The sequence below is a fragment of the Hemicordylus capensis genome, chromosome 5 (assembly GCF_027244095.1).
Source record: "Hemicordylus capensis ecotype Gifberg chromosome 5, rHemCap1.1.pri, whole genome shotgun sequence".
Lineage (NCBI taxonomy): Eukaryota > Metazoa > Chordata > Lepidosauria > Squamata > Cordylidae > Hemicordylus > Hemicordylus capensis.
This window is the reverse complement of record NC_069661.1, coordinates 102,157,230-102,173,219: the sequence shown is the minus strand read 5'-3', so window position 1 is coordinate 102,173,219 and position 15,990 is coordinate 102,157,230. Positions and strand designations below refer to the sequence as shown.

General features: G+C 39.2%; 1 protein-coding gene across 4 annotated transcripts in view; it reads left to right on the top strand.

Moving 5' to 3' along the window:
- The window catches only part of SLC30A9 (solute carrier family 30 member 9), a 40,488-nt gene that overhangs the window by 19,553 nt on the left and 4,945 nt on the right, over positions 1-15,990 (top strand). For 3 of the 4 annotated variants that reach the window (XR_008308122.1, XR_008308123.1, XR_008308121.1), the window contains exons 12-18: positions 779-818; positions 2,337-2,408; positions 3,553-3,660; positions 4,229-4,394; positions 4,629-4,758; positions 11,070-11,183; positions 11,984-13,756. Coding sequence is in view for 1 of the 4 variants with exons in the window: in XM_053253698.1 (XP_053109673.1) it covers positions 779-818; positions 2,337-2,408; positions 3,553-3,660; positions 4,229-4,394; positions 4,629-4,758; positions 11,070-11,183; positions 11,984-12,028 (675 nt within the window). In the remaining 3 variants the exon portion in view is untranslated. Of the gene's footprint in view, positions 1-778; positions 819-2,336; positions 2,409-3,552; positions 3,661-4,228; positions 4,395-4,628; positions 4,759-11,069; positions 11,184-11,983; positions 15,983-15,990 lie in introns of those variants that run through there. The other variant, XM_053253698.1, reaches the window with a different exon arrangement.

Below are 15,990 nucleotides of genomic sequence, written 5' to 3'. Positions count from 1 at the left end.
TTGCAGAGTTTGATTATTGTACTTTTGGGAGAACAGGATTTAGCTGCTTAAGGCAGGGATGGATAACTCTCAGTGTTGCAAGAGGAACAAGTAGTTTCAAGTAGAACAAATGGAGCCTACTTGCTGCTGCTTTTAACATGACTCTTTCTCTGTGCTGTGAAACTTGGTTTGGATCTCACTGTCCACACATATGTCAACACATAGGTTACAAAAGGATGATGCCTGTATTCTGGCTGCCATCTTGAACCAACATGGCAGAACAGCAAAACATATTGAGATTCCCTAGGAGCACCACACATGCTGTAAACCTAATTTGCATCAAACTGTAAATCTAAAAGTTATTTGAGATGGGCACACAAAGACATGGTGATCTCATAAGCTTTCCCATTTAAAAGTAGCCTAAAAATGAGATTTCGCATTTTAATATCTCTTGGATTTTATTGGTGATGCATGTACTATGTAACTTTAAATTTAATGCTTTTGTCTTCTTGAGCATGTGTTCCGTAACTGGGAAACCTTTCCTTCTAAATGCTGCCAAAGTTAATGGCTCCTGGTCTTTTGGTAAAACCTGGTCCCTGGACTACTGTCTAGATAATAGAGTTGTCCCTGAGAACACAGAAGTTGGCTGTCCTGAAGGCAAACTACTACACCAGTGTAATATTTTAGATCTTGTCCTTCAGTCCAGTCTCAAAATATAGGTTATTTCTGAATTCTGTATAACTTGCATCTTCCTGCTCTAGATCTAATGATATTCTTTTTTCTCCCCTGTTACTTTTAGGCTTATTGTATATTAGCAGGATCATTGGTATCTGAAGGAGGTATGCTGCTTTTCAGCAAAGTGCTTAATTACTTGTTTGCCATTGTTTTGCCAATGCATAGAGAGTCTGAGCTCACCTGCTCCTAAATGCACAAGCATTTTAATCTTTCAGGATAACATAGTTAAACTACTTGCCATGCAAATAAAATAAATATATGATGTCTGAATGGTTTATTATGTTTCTATCCTGCTCTTCATTTTAGAAGCTCAGAGAAGCCTTTATTTAACCAAAAAAGGCATACCCAGCCTCTCTAGTTTAAACACACACACCCCTATCTTGCTTACATGGGACTCTTGGTGGTCTTCTGTTCAGGAATTGAAGCTAGTCAACAAAATTATAGCATTGGTTGCTTCAAGACCATCTGCTTGGTCCTATTATGTCCACTCTATCAGCTCACTGATACGTTGAATGCATGTCAAGTATTCTAGGAAACATTTTTAGTCTTGTGTGAAACAAGTAGTCACTGATACAGAGGGAAAACTACATAAGATGGTCTGATATGGCTGAAAGATGTGAGTGGAACCTGATATAAATCTCTGTCGAAAGAGCCACACAACTGCTTCCATGTAAAGGAGAACCTCGATATTTGTGGGGGTTCTGCTCTGGGCTGTAGCCACGGATATGGAAACCACGAATATTGAGTAATGGGACCTATGGGATCGTGAGGGTTGGGTTCCCAGTCAGCCAAAATTGGCTGAATTTTGCGGGGGGGGTATCTTACCTTGCTCTGCTGCTCCCCCTCAGTCGTGCTGTGCCCCCAAATTGGCTGAAAATCAGTGTGTTTTTCTCCCCTATTTTATTTTTTACAAGGACAGGAGCTATCCCCCCCCCATTGAAGATAATGGTGGTTGGAAATGACCTTTGTGGTCATTTCCAGCCACCTACGACCCATGGATACGCGAGGTTGGCATGTTTTTTCTTTTTTCACATATGCCGAGGTTGGGTGTCTTTTCCCCTGACCACGGATACGTGAATCCGCAGATAACGAAGTCCACCTGTACTCAGGGGAACTTTGTGGATTTATTGAAATGTATGGCAAGCATCTTTTGAAGTCGTTTCAAAGGCAGTCGGTGATGTGGCATGGGAATCTGCCATTTGGGGACAGTGGGGGGAATCTGACAGTTTCACTGGGTCTGCTCAAGCCTTCTGGTACATCTCAAGGCTTAGTCAAACTCACTGGGTGCTCATGAGTCCTTGAACAAACTTAAGCAGAACTTTATTCAAGACAACTTACATTTGAACTGAAGCTGCAATCTTTAACCCAGTTGGTCCAAACCTTTCCTATTATGCTTCAAGGAAACCTTCTGGAGTGTGTGGGTTGAAGCCTGGAACTTACATCTTATTTTTTCAATGCTGCTCTCTATCCCTTGACACCCATGATAAACTTTATGGTTAGAATTTCAAAATGAATTTACTGTTTTATCTGGGTTTTTTTTTTGTTTGTTTTTTCTTTTATGCAGTTGAAACATTTCCCATATGTTTCCCCCATGTATTTAAATAACTCCATTTTTATTTCAGCTACTCTTCTTGTAGCTATAAATGAAATTCGAAGAAGTGCCCGGGTCAAAGGTTTATCATTCTATCAGTATGGTATGTATAAAATTTAACATGGAATAAATTCCCTCATTTTGTAAATGGGCAGGAGGAGCTATTCTCTGTGTGTGCCTCTATTGTTCATTTTAAATGCATGCATCACAACTTGTTCAGTATTCTTCATGTATTGGAAGAAAGGCCTTTTGGCTCATTTGTTTCCTGAAATGTGTGTTGGTAGTTTTTTTGCTACCAAAAAATAACAATTAAAGTAGTTGTGCTTCACTTTTAACTCTGACTTGAGGAAGCAATCATATTGTTACTGTCACTGACAGTTGTTATACTTCTAATGTGCCACTTTCTAGCCCCCACCCCCAGCTCTTTAAATAGCAGAAAGAATGAGAAAATGGTTCCCTGTCTCAAATGGACTCAGTCTAAAAAAAGAAACATGGTAGCCACTGGGAGGAAAGCTATGCTGGAATGAAAAAAGATAGTTGCTCTCCCCCTGTTGAATATAAGAGAGCCACTACTTGAAAAGGTGCCTCTTTGCCCAGTTACTAGGGTTCCGTAGGATCCTATGTAAACAAATCTTAACGCAGTTTAAAAGTGTTAACTGTGAGGTAGGGTCAGGGGCGTAACTATAATAGGGCAAGGGGAGACAGTTTTCTGGGGGCCCACTGCCTTGGGGGGGCCCCCAGAGGAAAGTCACACGACTTACTCCCCCAGCTGCGCACCCACCCGGGTTTCCTTCAGTTGTATTCGAAATTGATGTGAGTGTTAAAACCTGGAGCTACCAGAACAGCATTTTTTTCTCTAGTACCATTAAATGACTTGCATTGTCCACAATTTACAAAACCTTTTAAAAAATAATGTTCTATTGTGGCACATAGGTGTGATTGATATATCTATATCTATATCTATATATCTATATCTATATCTATATATCTATATCTATATCTATCTATCACATCACTATGCTTTTTGTTACCACTATTCAGCCTCATTTAAGATTTCTTTACTTCATGAGCTGAACTTCAGGGGGGGGGGTGGCATTTTGAAATCTTGTCTCTGGGCCCACTACAACCTTGCTACGCCCCTGGGTAGGGTAGAGATTTTGGCGTTAGCTGTTATGTGACTAGCGATAGACTTGGCTACCTCAGGGCATTGAAATTGTATTGCTGTTAATGGTTTATTCAATATTTAGTCTTGCAGGCTCATGATCCCAGCACCAACGTTGTGTTGTTAGAAGACACTGCAGCAGTTCTGGGTGTGACACTGGCTGCTGCTTGCATGGGTCTGACCTCCCTAACTGGTAAGCATCTCTATTAGGTTGATACTAGTTGCTCATTTGCTGTGTGCATTTCCTTGCTTGATTGCATGTTCCATTAAATCTGCAGCCTGAGGTGTGTTAGCCCAGGAAAAACTTTACACTATCTTGTTTCCTTTGTAATTGGGTCTGATACTTCCCTCCGCCCTGCTTCCACCCAGGAAATCTGAATGTGAAGCCTGTTTGTAGCATGTGATCTGTGACTATTTGCATGCCCCAGCTTCCTCATCCCAATCCTCACTTGTTTGGATAGCAATATTGTGACTTGTGTGTATTATGTAACTTGTTTAAAAAGCAAGAATAAGAGATAGCTGTCTGATTCAGATAGAAATAGAGAACAATGTTTTTGGAAACTTACCTTCAAAAAAATAAGACAGAACTTTATTTAAATAGTACCTTATCTTCAGAGCTCCTTTCCCAAATTAGCCAGATTAGTACAAAAAGTACAATCTACCCAACTTCTTCTTAAGTGATAGTCTCCATAAGGAGAAATGTAAAAAGTATACAAAAGCATAGCCTTTTGAAAAATAAATGTGTACATGTATCCTTTCAGGTAATCCATACTATGACAGTCTGGGATCCCTGGGCGTGGGTACTCTGTTGGGGGCTGTATCAGCCTTTCTTATCTATACCAATACTGAAGCACTACTAGGACGATCCATCCAGCCTGACCAGCTTCAGAGGATTACAGAGTTGTTGGAGAGTGACCCTGTAGTAAGGTAAGAGGGTTGGATTGAGGACCATCCACTCACAATGTATGTTCAGCCAGTTGGCAGAACCATAAACATGGAATCTTTATGGATGGAGCAGTGTGTTCTTATTTTAGTATATAAGGGAAATATTTAAGAGGAAAATGAGCAGTTGTTCTGTGGCAACTTGGTTTTCAATTTACAACACCTAATTCTTTTTTGTTCTTTGCTTTGTCCTGCCACATCTTTCAAAATGCTTATCAGAGCAATTCATGATGTTAAAGCCACAGATATGGGATTGAGCCAAGTGAGATTCAAGGCCGAAGTAGACTTTGATGGACTGGTTGTTACTCGGTCTTACCTGGAGAAACAAGACATTGAACAGCTGCTACAAGTATGTTTTATGCACAGTTGGGTTCAACTGCACTTTTTACCCTACACTTAAAAACCAAATTTTGTAGTAACAGGTCCTATGCATATTGACCATATGCATACTACTTCTGTATGTTCTGTCATGATAAATCTGCCTTGTGGGTTTTTGAATTGAAAGGGAGGTTATTAAAGTGCTAGTAAATACAGTCTAATAAAGCTAAGTTGCAGCACTACTGTGTAATTGGTATGGAGTAATAATGTGCAACAGTATTTTTAGTGGCAGTGACATCTCTGGCTCCTGTCAGCTGAGCTGATGTCTTGGAATCGTCATATTCTGAGTGCTTGAGAAATTTAAAATGGGAAACATGGAATGCTCACTGGCAGTATCTCCTGAAGGTGGTGAAGTTTTCTTGGACTGTACAGCTTCAGGTTGCAGTTGCTGAAGCAGGATGGAAGATCGTGTTTAAATATGCCTCCTGGACAAAACTTTGTGCTATACAGAGAAAATGAGCATGCCAAGGAGATGGGTTTAGTGTCTGTCCTCTACTATGGTACCTTAGCTTTTTAAACAAAGCTTATTTTTTTGTGGGGGGAAATTACACACATTCTTCTCATCTGTTGCCTGAAGTGGTACAGTCCAAGGAATGTGTGTGTTTAATGCTGCTGATTGTATAAATTGACTCAGAGAGAGAACTTCTGGAGGACATCTGTTGGATCTTCAAACATGAGGTAGTACTCTTTGCTTCATTTGCCTGTTATTTGTAATTGTATGGCCAGTTATCCATGACTTGGACACATTCCAGCTTGGTGCTTCCTGGAAACAGATTGTCCAACAGTATTGTAGAAATTAGGCAGTACTTGAGAGCTCTTGGGGTTTTCTCTCCAGCTGTGTACTAGATGACATGTGCATCTCTGAAACTCTTGCATTGTATGTCCTCTCATGTATGTAATATTATGGGAAACTCAAAAGCAGTTGTAATATAGGGTATATCCAAACTGTTTATCAGTATTTCACCATTGTGTGAGTGTGATAAGTGAGAAGTGTCTACAGTCTGTGGTTTATATATTCTTCAAATGGGCGCTCTTATATTTCAGGAGTAATTATTGCTCTTGACCTGCATAATGCTACATTCCCCTCTACACCAGAGATGTAGAAACTTTTTTCCCCTGAAAAATTATTTATGGTCACAGACGAGCAGAAAAATTAGCAAGCTTCTGCCAATTGGAGAAGACAATACTAGATTAGATGGATTAATGATTTGACTGACTTTAAGGCAGCGTCACTAGTTTATATGTGCAGTCAACTGATTCAGATGTTTTGGTATACAATCTCTAGCTCGGGTTAGGTGTTATGTTTTTAGTGGTGATAGCCAAGTACAAGAGGTCCTCTTTGTTTGTGGGGGAAACCAAAACCATAAATACAGACCATAAACCTAAGTGATGGGGGTGGGTGGGTTTGGTTCCTAAGCATTCTGAAGTGTGCTAAAAAGTAGGGTGTGGCAGAAATAAGCACAGTACCTTGCTCTCTAACAAAGCCCCCCAAACCTTCCATTTTTTGCCTAGTTTTCTGGGTTTTTTTAAAGAAAAGAGCAATAAAATAGCTCCATGCTGCAAAATGGGAGCCAGAAATGACATCAAAAGTAATTTTCTACTCACTTGGGAACTGCAGATAGGTGAAAATAGCCCTATTTCGCTCTGTGATTAAGGAAACCAGGACTCTGTGACCCAACTGCAGATGGAGAACCCATGAATAATGAGGGTCTCCTGTATGTGGTAGTGCCTGCACTCATTCTTTTTGCCTGCATTAGAAGATTGTTATTCCCATTTGCGTCATCCCCACATCTGCACATGGGTTATCCTTTGCTGTAAAAGTCTCTTAGTGTATACAAGTCTTGCCCCATGTGTTGTATAGCAGTGCTTAACTCTTCTGTTTAAATTGATGGGACTTGCCGTTCAATCCTGTGCATGTTTACTCAGAAGTAAGCCCTATAGAATTCAGTAGCACTTACAACCAAATACTTGTACATAGGATTGCAGTATCTAACTTGAGCTGGATCCTGGCCTTCATTTTAGTTTTCCAATGCTATCTTTAGGTCTTACCGTGGTATGTTATCAATAATCACAATAGTTTTAAAAACCTTAGCTGTTAACAATTGCTTTTTAAAACTGATGAATGTCTTAAATTTACTTGTAAAAAATGTACATATAACTAATTAATTATAACCTACACTTAAAAGCAAAAATCTGTGCTAGCATAACTCGGATTCTGCATTGAGGAAAGTTGGATTCTGAGGCTTGTGTGAATAACTTACCTTTTCAGTTCTCCTTATCTTTCATAATTCTCCTTCTGCTCATCGTAGAAATGGCCAATGAGCTATACAGACTCTACCCTTTTGCCACAAAGGACTTGTTCAGATCTTGGTTTGGGGGATTTTGGTAGTTGTTGCCTGCAGACCTTTAAAGCTTATCTTTGTGTACATAAGGACTAGAAACTTATTTTAAAAGCTGAGATTCTCAAATACTATTCTGGCTCTCTCTCTGCTTCCTCAAAATGGCAGAATGCAGAGAACCCTGAATATAGTGAACGATAAATCTACACCTTTGGGGTTGTTTTATAGGCAGGGGCAGGGTGGATTTGATTTAAATCAAACTGATTTAATTCACGATTTAAATCACGATTTAAATCACTAGTCAGTAAGGCTTGATTTAAATCATAGTTTTCTACATAAAGACTAATTCTTGCTGGTATAACTTTAATATGCAAGTAGATGAAGATTTTTAGAATAACAACTTTTCATATTAGTTTTTTTATCCCCAGTTTAATAGGTTAATCATTCATATTTGGACAACTTTTCTGTTGTACTTAGGAAGGAGAAAAATAATCATTACCTTAATAATAACAGTTTAAATAGATTTATTCAACTGAAACAATAACATTACAGCATATGTTATTTGCTTAAACAAACATCCATGTTTGTTAACTAATTTGGCTAAACAAAATATATATATTTTAAGAAACTTAGACTGTCAGCCCAGCCTACACATGAAAAAATTAAATACTGTCCTCTGTAGCTCAATCGTCATCTTCATCTTCTTTGTTCATAATCTGGAAAAGAAAAACAAGCTTTCCTGCTTTATCGGGTCCCAAACGATTTCTCAATTTAGAATGAATCAGTCCAAAGGAAGAGAATATTCTTTCAACGCCTGCAGAAGAAGCTACTGTTGTTAAAAGTGAAATCATTACTTGAACAGTCTCTAAATCCAAGTGCTTAAGTGACTTCCACCAGTTCACTGGTGTGACTTTCTTTAAAATATCTTCAGCAAACATATATTTCTTGAATGGTTCCCCCTTAGCTTTGAAGTTTATTATAGTTGGCATTACAGATGGATGATTGCTGGATACCCATGTCATAGCTAACTCCTCCTCCTCAGCACTTAAGTTTTGACCCTGGTACTGGATATTGACAATATTTGCCAAAAAATGAGCTGGAGACAGTACTTGTCCCATTCGTTTTTTTAATGCTTGTAATTTAATTCTGTCCATGTGTAGTTCTGTTTTTAAGCGTTCACTCAGTTCCTTCCAAATTTCAACAGCATCAGCAACAAAACAGCTATTTTTCTGTATTTTGTTTAAAGATTCAGAGATGGGTTTCAGGATGCTCAGCATATGTTCAACATTTCTCTTAAGCCCAATGTTGAGGATTTTGGCCGTGACAGTGCCATCTATTTTATCTCGATTTTGTTCACAAACTGTCATCAGAATAGGCCAGTTCTTGATGTACTGCTCAAAACAGTCCACCACAGAGTTCCATCTAACATCTTGTGGGAGCGTTAGCTTGGTTCCACCCATCCTTTTCAGAGCTGCTGCAGCAAAGTGATTGTTACGGAAGTATTTAGCAATTTCAACAACATTAGTCTTTATTTCTGGAACACTTAAGTCTTTGGCTAAGAGGTGCAGCAAATGAGCACTTCAACCATATGTTATTAGCTTTTTATTCCCTTCCTGCTCTTCTAAATTTCTTCTCATCTTGGATACATTTGCAGCATTGTATGTGACCAAACTGTGTACTAGACATTTGAATTTTTGTTCACATGTTATTATAGCTTTTACTGCCACTTCTTGTAAGTATTCTGCTGTGTGTGCATTTCCTGACGTATCAATTGTTTGTGCAAGGAAGACTTTCCCTTCTGTTGTTATACAAGCACATACAATAGGATCATTGTGGACATTACTCCACCCATCAATACTTAGGTTAACAATTCTACCTTCCAGAGCTGTTGCACATTGCTCCATTTCTCTGTCATACACTTTATCCAGCAGTTTCCCTGCAACATCTGCTCTGCTGGGTGGACTGTATCCTGGTCTCAGTGACTGAACCATATTAATGAAATGTGGGTTCTCAGTCAGACGGAAAGAAGAGTTCGTTGCATAAACAAACTGGGCAATTTTTTCATCAATTAACTCTTTTTCTAATCTGCTAGTTTTTATCACAAACTTATCTATGGTGGTTCCAGGAGGGAAGGATTTTTTCTTTCTTTTAGGTGATAGTGATATGTGGCTGTGGGTGTCTGATGCTGCTGCTAATGAAGCACTATCCTGGATGGATAACTCTGAAACTGTAGAACAGGAGGATGGTAATCTTGAAGGTGGATAGTTTCCAGAATCCATGAATTCCCCTAAACAAAAAAGTCAATGCTGTTATTTTATTGTTTATACAATTTCTGCTTATTGTACACAGCACTGCCCCAAAAGGAATATTTGCTTTTCTTCATAACTGTACCAAATGACAGTATCATGCAGTAATAATAAGAAATATAATTTTGCTCAATCATGACAGTTCAAGGCAGTCTTTAGAAATATTATATGATTCAATAAAAATGTTTACCAACCTGAAGATCCTGCCTGTTCAAATGTGTTTCTTTGGTCATCTTCATCACAGCACTTCTCATGATGTTGCCTCATTCGGGCCACCAGGCCTTGCATTTCTTTGTTGCAGTGTTTGCATTCTGCACGCATGCCTGCCTTACCGATAGGTAAAGGAACTTCATTAAAATATTGCCAAACTGGGTCTCTTTTACGGCCTGCTGCCATTATAGGTTTTTTCCTCCAAGGAAAGAATGTGATAAACCTCAGGTCATACACACAAAAAGATCCAAAGACTTGTCTGTCTGTGGCTATGCAGTATTGTGCTCAGAAAGTTTCACTTTCATTTTGTACTGCTTGTCTGCTTGCCCCTCCCTCCTCACACTTAGTTTCACTTTCTTCTTGTGCAGATCTATTCCACTCCAAACAATCAGAAAAATATTGTTTCTGTTCTATTTCACTGAACTTCTTGAAACTTAGCACTGAAGGGGTTGATTCTGTATTCATAGGTTTGTAGAACAATAGGATTAAGGTCTTTTTCTCAACTCTGTTCATGTCATAACATTTTTGCTGTGAAGAAGAGGCATGTGATCTCTGCTGAGTCAAATTCAGTTTTGAGAACTGCAAAAGTAAACCAAGCATCTGTGATAATATCTTGTAGGCAGAGAAACTGCCCAATAATATTACAAAAACCTCTGGAAGAGCATGACATTGTGAATGGATTAATGGAATTTATTTACCAAAAAAATTAAACATATACAGCCTTATTCTACATAATTAAAAAACTAATCTTTATTTCATGATGGAATAACCTTTGGATGGTAATATATTTTCCTCAAAAAGCATTTTATTTAAAAAAATCCGATTTAAATAAAAAAATCTGATTTTTTTGATTTTTTTAAAAAAATCATTGATTTTTATCCACCCTGGGCAGGGGCCACACTGTTCCATTGGATTCAAAGCTTTATTGATCATGGCATGCTGGGCATCAGTCACGAGGTGAAAGAGCCCTGATTATGGGAGAGTGTATATACCAAAGCTTTATCTTTTATGCAAATAGGATTGTCCATCTTCAGAGCAGCACTGACCAATCACAGTCACCTAACAAGATACATTTCTCTAGAGCTTATGCACATGTCCAACCTTGTATTACAATAAGGCCATTGTTCAATATCTGTACCTGCAGCATCTTTGCAAATACCTAGACAGGGAGTTAAACTTGGATTTTCTTCTCTATCTTTGATTTTTCTCCAACAATTGTTCAATCATATAACATAGACATATACACGAAAGTGTGCTGTGAAGTCCAGCTTTGCCATGTTTAGTTGATAGACAAAAAGGCATCAACTATTTCATTAAGAACTTTCCTTTAGCTGATACCTTGGACAGATCATTGCCTGCTATATGGAAATGATGTGTTTGTGTTTTCACATCTCACTCTTAATCTCTTATGTTTAACTTTATGGCAGGATATCCAGCAAGTGAAGACTCTTGAGGAATTGGAGACTTTCATGCTTAAGCATGGTGAAAATATTATTGACACGCTTGGAGCTGAAGTAGACCGGCTTGAGAAGGAGCTAAAGGTAAGGGTTGATTGGTAGAGAAGCATGTCTAATATTTTTATTACAAAACTATCCTGACACATTATAGATGCTGTATGAGGCTACGCATTTTGAGCACAGATGTGGCTAAAACTTGATGCAAACAATTCCTAGAACTAGCATTTTTGTCCTGCATTTGTGGGTTATTATTATTATTATTATTATTATTATTATTATTATTATTATTATTATTTTTGCCATAGAGTTCTGGTCACACAGTCCACTGAAAAATTATCTTATGTGCTATTAAAATGAAGGAAGTAGTTGAAGGTGGATTGGTTAAGAATTTGTTTGGTGGTTATATGTAATAGACAATGCTATTGGTGAAGTAGTGAGAGCTAATGTACTAGAGTCAGGGAGATCTCGGCTCCATTTTTCCTCTGCCACAAAGCTTTCTAGGGTATCTTGAGTTAATGCCCTTGTTTACGCCTAACATACCTTACAGCGTTATTGTAAGGATAAAGTGTTGGAGGGGACAATCCTGAGTAGTTTGGAAGTAAGGTGAAATAAAAATGCAAATGAATGATTTTATATATGCTTATTATTTATCAGTTCATTTTTTATCCTATGCTTCCTGCACAGGAATTTGGGTAGTGTACATGGGTTTCTCATTTTATCTGTGGAACAGCCTAGTGAGAGAGGTTGGGCTGAGAGGTGGTGACTGCCCAAGGTCACCCAGTGAGGTTCTGAGCAGAACTTTGAACCAAGAAACACATGATACGTTACATTACACTGGCACTCTTATTGCATGCTTATTAAAAGCATACATTATTTTGTTTCAGCAACGTAATCCTGAGGTGCGGCATGTAGACCTGGAAATATTGTAGGCTTGGTGGAAGAAAGCCTTCGAGATGTCTTTTCTGGATCAGCTTTGCTGAGAAATTATTGCAGCAACCCAACCCCAGGGACCTCAAGATGTCTCCTAAACCTCCTGACTTCTTAGTGCTGACTTTTCTCCAGAAAGAACAATAGCCTTCTCTGAACTGGTTTCTCAGGCCAGCTACATGCCATCTCCTCTACAGATTCACATGTAAAGAGATGAATATTTGGGACTAGAAACTTTTTAAGTTATTGAAATGTCAGTTTCTGAAAATACAGTGTATATTTACTGCCCCATTTCAGTTTTTTTAAATGAATTTGCACATTAGTTTCCATTCAGTGGCTATTACTAAGCATTTATTGGAGAACTGAGAGACGCATCCATGCCCTCTTAAAGACTGCATTCCTCCTTGACAAATTGATGTATTCCAGTGCTGTAGCCTTCCTCTGACTCTTGCTGCTTGAACTCTGTAAGAATCCTGCTCTTTCCCTTAGTATCATGAGTTGGGAACTTTCCTCCTTGTGATGCTGCAGTTCTTGACAAGCTTAGAAATCGGACAGATTTGAATATTGCCATTCATTGTCCTAGAGCAACCTGAGTTGATGTGTAACATGCATCTGTGTAAGTGGACTCTGCTTATGGTGCATTTCTTTTACTAGCAGTTTGGTCTCCCATGCTACTCCCAGTAGTGTTGGCAGCTTCCATCTTCTTGGTTAGGATAGATTGTGTGGTAATGTACTATGACAGTGACACATCATCTAATGTGCCCTGTCCACATAATGTATAAGCATGGCTGGTATCCTGGTTCTTCCCCTCTACAGATTCTTAAATATTTTTATCCATCCACCAACCTTCTTACCTCTCTAGTTGCTTTGTAATGCCAGAAGCTACAACATGAAAGTAATTCATTAATCCGGTTGCTCTAAACTCCCTCTTGGTCTTGAATTTTCCTCTGTTCTAAGAGTCTCCATGCTACATATTGTCTGCCCATGACAGATGCAGCAAGAAACATGCTATAAAATGCACTGAGACCTCTATAGTGCCAGCTGAGGGAGGGGCCAGGATCCAAAGAACCGTGAACCTAGTTCCATTGGCTCAAGATGGCTTTGGACTTGGTGTTTCTCAAACAGCAGTCCCCTTCTCCACCCAGTGCTACATAGCCAACCAGTTCTTGAAACTGGAGTTGCAAAAGCTATGTGTGGTGAAGGTCTGCTGTCTGAAGGAGGAGAAAACTCACTAAATAGCACTAAAAGGCACCTAAAGTAATGGTTTAGATCCCAGCCAGCATATTTATCTATATGGCTCAGATTATGTAGCTCTTGTTGATAGATGACGTTTTGTAGTATGAGACTTTTTGACAGTGGGGAATAAAACCCCTACACTGAACTTGAATTGCTTTCAATAATTCTCTTGTGTTGGGGAGCTTGCTTATTCATGGCTGGACTTGGAATGTTATGTGCTGGCATCCTAGATGATGATGATGATGGACTGCATCTCCCATGATCCCTGTCACAAAGGCCATTGTGACAGGGGGTGATGGGAGCTGTTATTCACCATTTTGAAGACCCAGGATTAAGTATGTGCAGTGGGAGCTGGGGAAGAAGTAGAGATCCAAAATACAAACTCCCTTAAGCTTGTATAGCAATTTTGGAACCATTTAGTTTGGGAGAATTTTATACATGTCAGGAAATGTACTCTTATGGTTCGTGGATTGTGGCCTTCATCTTTACTAGAGGTTAGAAAAGTGAGCACAACAGATAAAAATATTTTAGCCTCTGATGAAAGTATGTTCATGTACATCACTTGGCTTGAAAAGCCTTGGCTGACATCCAGATGACGTTACTCATCAGTCCCATTGACTGACTTGTCCCATTAATGTCAATAGCTAACTTTGTCTGGATGTCAGCCATTGCATTTGGGAATGGTGTGGTGTAATGGAGTCTTTCTGTCTGCAGGGGGTTTATATATGCAAGTCACCACAGAATGGCTATCGAGTGGAGAATATATGTGTCAGAGCCAGTTCTTAGTAACTGAAACATTGCTGGTAATCTTGTTTTGCAAGCAAAATGTTTTATGCACTTTAGCTTGAAGATCCCCTGAGTTCTTGGTGATGTAGTGGCCTTGAAAGGTTGTAGAGCATTGACATGGAAACATGCCATGAATGTGTTCTGATTATGATTATGATGGAGACCAAAATGTCAGCATTGGACTAGTTTGTACATTTTAAATTGTCACTTTTCGAAGCAATAGCATCTTAGAATAGCATGCCTCTGGAAAAGCAGCAGCATGCATTTTTAACTATAGTAGTGTTTCAGAAATTAAGTTGTATATATTGTAATTAGAGTGTAGCGATACCTTTGTTACATAAATCTAGAAGTAAAGGAGCTATTCCTCACCTTAAGTCCTGATTTCTCCAGGACAGTTTATTAGTAAATATTTAATTGCAGCTATGTGTTTCCTCAGTTCTATCACAAACACCGTATTCTTAACCATGTTTCCGCTTACACGATTATACTGGCAGCTTCTGTGTGCACTCAAATATTTGGTTCAAGCAAGAGTTTCTCGATCCACTTGACTATGCACATCTCTCTGGTGGTTTGAATCTGGCCTTCCAGTGGTGGTGGATGGGAAAGCCTGGTTGCACTGAAGCTGTGTGTGCAATTAAGGGCACTTGTGAAGCTCTGCATCAAAAGGTGTCTGTGCTGTTTATGTGGAACTGAACACTATGTAATGTGGGCTTGGGGCAGTTCTGTAAATGGCTACTTGTTTGGGTGCTTAGGGCAAGTCAGGATCTTCTGCAGAAAACTAGGCAGGAACACTTAATAGAATAACATGTACCACTTAACTGGGAATGATGGTGGTAGTGTCACTATTGAGGGGATGCAGTGCTTAGTAGGTACGGAGCAGCCCTCCTCTGCACTGCACAGCCGTGCTTTAGAGTGCTACCCAGCAGTGTGTGTGCCTCTCTTGGATCTGTGGTACGTCAGCCAGTCTTCTGTCCTGTGAAGGTTAACTTGGTTCTCAAACCGTGTGTTAGCCCCACCCACCCCTTAAGATCTGTTTAAGGTTAATCTGATTAAAGTGGTAATTTACATCTGAATGGACAAACAATAACAGAAGAATGCCCCCTCCCCCCCCTTGAAGAAAGGGGATGTAATGTATGTGGGCACAGGATAATTCCTCCCAGGGTAGATGGTTGCAACTGATAAATCTAAATTATGCATGGAAGCAAGTAAGCTATAGAAGAGTTTGTACATATTTTGCAGAAACGCTGAAGAATTGGGAGTGCACGTCTCAATAAGTTGTGTACCATCAGAGTGGCCTGGAATATATGGTTGCTGGTGGGGTCTGATCTACATTGTATTTTAAGATGGAACAATGCATGCGTTGGCCCAGTGCTGAGTCCATAGGCTATTTTGTTAGGTTCTTATTAACTGGAATCTTATTTGGTACCAATATTTGTTCTGCTAGCCTTGGACCATTGTCCTTCACTAGTGGTCCCTCTGCCAAGCCTTTGATGCCATTGGTGTTTAGCTGCTTTGATGTCATAGAAGGTCTGGAGAGTTTTGGGCAGGACAGATGAGGGGGACTTGGGCTTTGTACTTCCAACTCTAAAGTTTTCTGTGAGCAACTTCATGTGCTAACCCACATAAGCATTGCCTAGTTGTGGGCTTCTGAAAGAGACTTTGAGATTGCAGATGGGTGAAGCAGTTCTGGAGTCTTTTGACAGAAACAGGTAACACTTGAATCTAGGAATATAGTTTCTGTCTCCAGTGTGTAATATTTTAACAAACTTTTCCCAAGTCATGAGTGAAAACTTACTCCACTTGAATGGCAGTACTTTGGTTTAATGACTCAATTGATGAATATTGTGCTTCTAGTTAATTTTTGTTAGTGTGTAAGATGTTATGGCAACCAACTGCTATGCAAGATATTTTTTTAATTAAAAGCTTTGATTTTATTCTTTTC